Raw genomic sequence first — 3,777 nt, forward strand, 5'->3', positions numbered from 1 at the left:
TAAGAACAGGTGTGATGTATCTTGAAGTTGTCTTTGACTAAACAAGGACCTTGAGGGGCTGGGAATGTGGCTTAGTGGTATGGTGCTTGCCTAGCATGCATGAAACCCTGGGTTCAATTCCTCAGTACCACATCCACAGAAAAAACCAGAAGTGGCGCTGTGGCTCAAGTGGTAGAGTGCTAGCCTTGAGCAAAAGAAGCTCAGGGGCAGTGCCCAGGCCCTGAGTTCAAACCCTAGGACTGGCAAAAAACCAACCAACTAACCTTTGACTTCTTCAAGCACCCAGACCTCAACAGAGCACTCTCTGCCACTCCTGCCTCTCCAGCAGGACATCAAACGTACCTCATCTTTATTTGCCAACTACAATGGACGCCAGGCCCTCCCTGGTGACTTCCTGAGACAGCTGGTCTCAAGGACTCCATAACCAACATCACAAGCGGTCACTTTTAGAAACTGTCCCAATTTTACAGAATGGTTTCTATGGCATCTTTTGGCTAGTGATCAAGTCCTTAAAAAATGAGACTGAGCTTTAAAAGCTGGAGAGCTTGCCCTGCGTGTGAGGCCTGTATGTGCGAGGCTGTTTTGATTCCCAGCCTCAAGAACACAAAAAGTTTATGTTCTGAGCTTTAAGCAATCACTCCATCAACACTTTAAAAAAATAGGTTTAATGCAGGTGGTTCATCTCATAAAGAATTTAACAGGCACTCGGGACACTGGGCAGCGGGGCGTGCAGCAGGGTCTCACCGCCTCTGCCCTGCCGCTCACATTCACTGGGCAGCGGGGCGTGCAGCAGGGTCTCACCGCCTCTGCCCTGCCGCTCACACTCACGCCGGCACGGCATCCCTTCTGCTACCAGCCCCCAAATACTACCTCATCCAGCAAGGGCTGCGGCAGCGCTGAGTATCACAAGCTGATTAACACAGAACAAAACTTCTTTGAGGAAGGAGCATGATTTAGTGCAAAAGATTCTCTGCAGCAAGAAGCAGGGTTTACTGGGGAGGCTCCTCACCTGCCCGCCCCGGAACTCAGACGGACATCTTCTACAGAGCCCTTCTGTTAGACCAGTGAACGGAAGCTGGCTGCGAATTACAGAGCTTGCTTCGCAGCCAGTGTTTTTTGCTTTCCCTACCTGTTTGGGTTTTCCTAACTTTCTCTTCAAGGTGCACATTGTCCTCACAGACCCCCAGTGACTGGCTCACCCGGCAGGCTGGGTCACAGGGGCCACACCCACGCCTTGGGAGCAAGGGTGACAATTTGGGGAGAAGCAAGTGTTGACCAACTACCATCCTCAGACCAGCCCGGTGACAGACTCCCAGCCTCACCACTCCCACATCTCACTAACACTCAGGTGCCATGTTCCACCCCCCACAAAGACCAGAACAGGGGTCTGGGTGCTTCTGGGGCGGACACTCTCCTAGGCCCATGTCTATGTCACGTCTGGCATGCTCTAGTAGCCATGGGAGAGACCAGGAGCCGCTACCGGCCTACAGACAGCCTTTGCACATGCCAGTCTAGGAGACAATGTACTATGTTCTCTGTGGTGGGTCCCAGCAAGACCTCTGCCCTCTGCTGGAGACAGGCAGCTCCCAACCCCACAGAGAAAGAGAATCAAAGGCCCCAAAGCCAAAGAGGCCACCCGGCTGCACTGCTGTTCTCAGCGCGCCTGCCCAGTGAAGGCCTGGGGCTGTCTGCGGGCGCAGGCACGCAAGGCCTGTGCTCCCGGGGGTCCTGCCCCAGGCACCCGCCAGTGTTGTCTTTGGCACACTGCTGGACTGCATGAACCAACCCAAGCGACTCTTGAGCCTCAGGACAGCTCTGTGGCAGTGTGGGGTGTCTGCCAGTGGACCCTGACCAGTCCCTGAGGCTGGGGTGGGGGAACAGTGGTGAGTGGGAAGGGGCCGAGAAGCCAGGAGGCCCCTCTGTGTCCAGGACCCTTCGCTGGTGGGGCCCAACGCTGATCTGGGTGACACGGGTCTCACGAGCAGACTGGGCAGATGGGCCACCCCAGAGGACAACATGGAAAAGTGCTCATGAGAACCATAGGCAGGAGGCCCTGAGGGCTGCTGGGCCTGGACTGGAACCCAGGAACCGTAGCACAGAGCCAGCGGGAGGAAGGGGACAGGGTCCCCATGAGCGAGCAGTCTCAGCCCTTTTGGCTCCCTCGTGGGAGCATGTGCTGTAGGCCTCGCCTGCAGGATGGGACAGAAAAAGCCCAGGCCAGCCCCAGGCAGCCAGGAAGAACCAGAACAGGGCACCATGAAAGCCCATAGAAGCCGATGCCCTCACATGTCCACGAAGACCATAAAGCACCAGCCCAGACCCCCGACCAGGAGCATGGTCACATGGATGGCATAGATGAGCAGCTCGTTCAGCAGGCGGAAGTCCAGGCGCCGGCGGCCCATCAGCAGCAGCAGCAGCACAGACAGCTTGAGCTGGAAGCGCAGCAGCACACGCACGCCCAGGTACTGCAGGCAGAAGAGGGCGGCCAGGGCTCCCCACAGAGCGGCCGTGAAGAGGCTGCAGCTGAAGTACAGCAGGAAGCGGATGAAGCCGTACAGCCAGCGCGTCTTGATGTACACGTCAAAGTTGTTGTACTTGGTGCGTGCCAGGTGGGAGGTGCGCACGGGCCCACAGGCCGCGTGCAGGCAGGTGGTGTGGGGGCCGTGGAAGGAGCGCACCCGGCGCGGGATGGGCATGACCGGCATTGGGCCCAGACAATTGCGGCGGTGGGGCCTCCAGCATAGGTGTCATGGACTCCTAGGCCTGGGAGCCCGCAGCTGAGCCTCAGGGGAGGCCTGGGCCTGCAGGGAAAGGGACAGGACAGGATGGTGAGTGCAAGGACAGCAGGAAGGAGGTGCTCTTCCCAGGGAATCAGACGGTGCAGCAGGACTGAGTCAGGCCTGGGGGAGGGGGGGTTGCACCCTGGGGCTGTCTTCCTACAGAAAGTTGGGGCACTGGTGGCTCACACCTGTAACCCTAACTATTCAGGAGGCTGAGATCTGATGAACTCCCATTTAAGCTGGCCTTGGTAAGCAAGTCCTAGAGACTCTTTAATTAGCTGCTCCAAATAGCTGGAAGTAGAGCTGTGGCTCCAGTGGTAGAGCCCTACCCTTGAGCACAATAGCTCAGGCCAGTGCCCAGGCTGAGTTCAAGACTGCAGACCAACACCGCACCTGTCAGGAAGCTAGTGAAAGCTAGAGGTATCCATTCTGTCCCCAGTGCTGGGAGAGGGGCTGGCTGGGCCAGGTGCAGCCCCTCACCCGGAGTCCCCGGGGGAAGGGGTGGCTCCCAGGGACAGTCGGTGACAGCGCCAATGGGGCTGGGACTTGTGGAGCCTGCCTAAGCCACTCCGCCCCACCTGCAGCCTCTTGCTGCCTTTTCTAGGCTTAAGGGCTCATTTGCCATGCCCACCTCTGCCCAGGATCCCCGGATGCCTGATCCAAGGACCACAATGGGTCAGGGTTGAGAGCAGGGTGCCCACAGGCCGGGGTCTCCGGGGCGACCTGCTAGGCCAGAACCCCGGGGTTGTCGGGTTACCTGACCCCCCATCCCCATTCCTCCGCTGTAAAAGGGGGTGCCAACACCAGCACCTGTCTGGGGCTGCCTGTACCGCGAGGGGGTGATCTAGGCGGTGTCACCGCGGCGCTGCGGCCCCATTTCTCTCTCCTGGCGGTGGATTTCGCTTCCCCTACTCGGCTTGCCACATAACCGGCGGCTGGAAACGACGAGGGCTCAGGGCGGGTCCGCGGGCGGAGGAGCCCGGGTCGCCGGCGGGGG

General features: G+C 58.9%; 1 protein-coding gene across 2 annotated transcripts; it reads right to left on the minus strand.

Moving 5' to 3' along the window:
* Window positions 1-776: 776 nt before the first annotated feature.
* LOC105995663 (chromosome unknown open reading frame, human C9orf69) lies at window positions 777-3,771 on the minus strand. Of its 2 annotated transcripts, none has more exons than XM_013029476.1 (2): window positions 3,611-3,771; window positions 777-2,801 (listed from the first exon to the last, which is right to left on the minus strand). In XM_013029476.1, exon 2 carries the CDS (start codon window positions 2,703-2,705, stop codon window positions 2,283-2,285), a length of 423 nt encoding a protein of 140 aa, XP_012884930.1. In that variant the 5' UTR covers window positions 2,706-2,801; window positions 3,611-3,771; the 3' UTR covers window positions 777-2,282. The 2 variants fall into 2 exon arrangements, with proteins under 2 accessions (XP_012884930.1, XP_012884929.1); XM_013029475.1 differs by having other exon boundaries at window positions 3,591-3,771.
* Window positions 3,772-3,777: the final 6 nt, after the last annotated feature.

Source organism: Dipodomys ordii, unplaced genomic scaffold (genome assembly GCF_000151885.1).
Source record: "Dipodomys ordii isolate 6190 unplaced genomic scaffold, Dord_2.0 Scaffold118, whole genome shotgun sequence".
Classification (NCBI taxonomy): Eukaryota; Metazoa; Chordata; class Mammalia; order Rodentia; family Heteromyidae; genus Dipodomys; species Dipodomys ordii.

What these genes read in the sequence shown, in the direction of transcription:
- LOC105995663 (XM_013029476.1), bottom strand. Translation starts at nt 2,705, where the DNA reads ATGCCGGTCATGCCCATCCCGCGCCGGGTGCGCTCCTTCCACGGCCCC.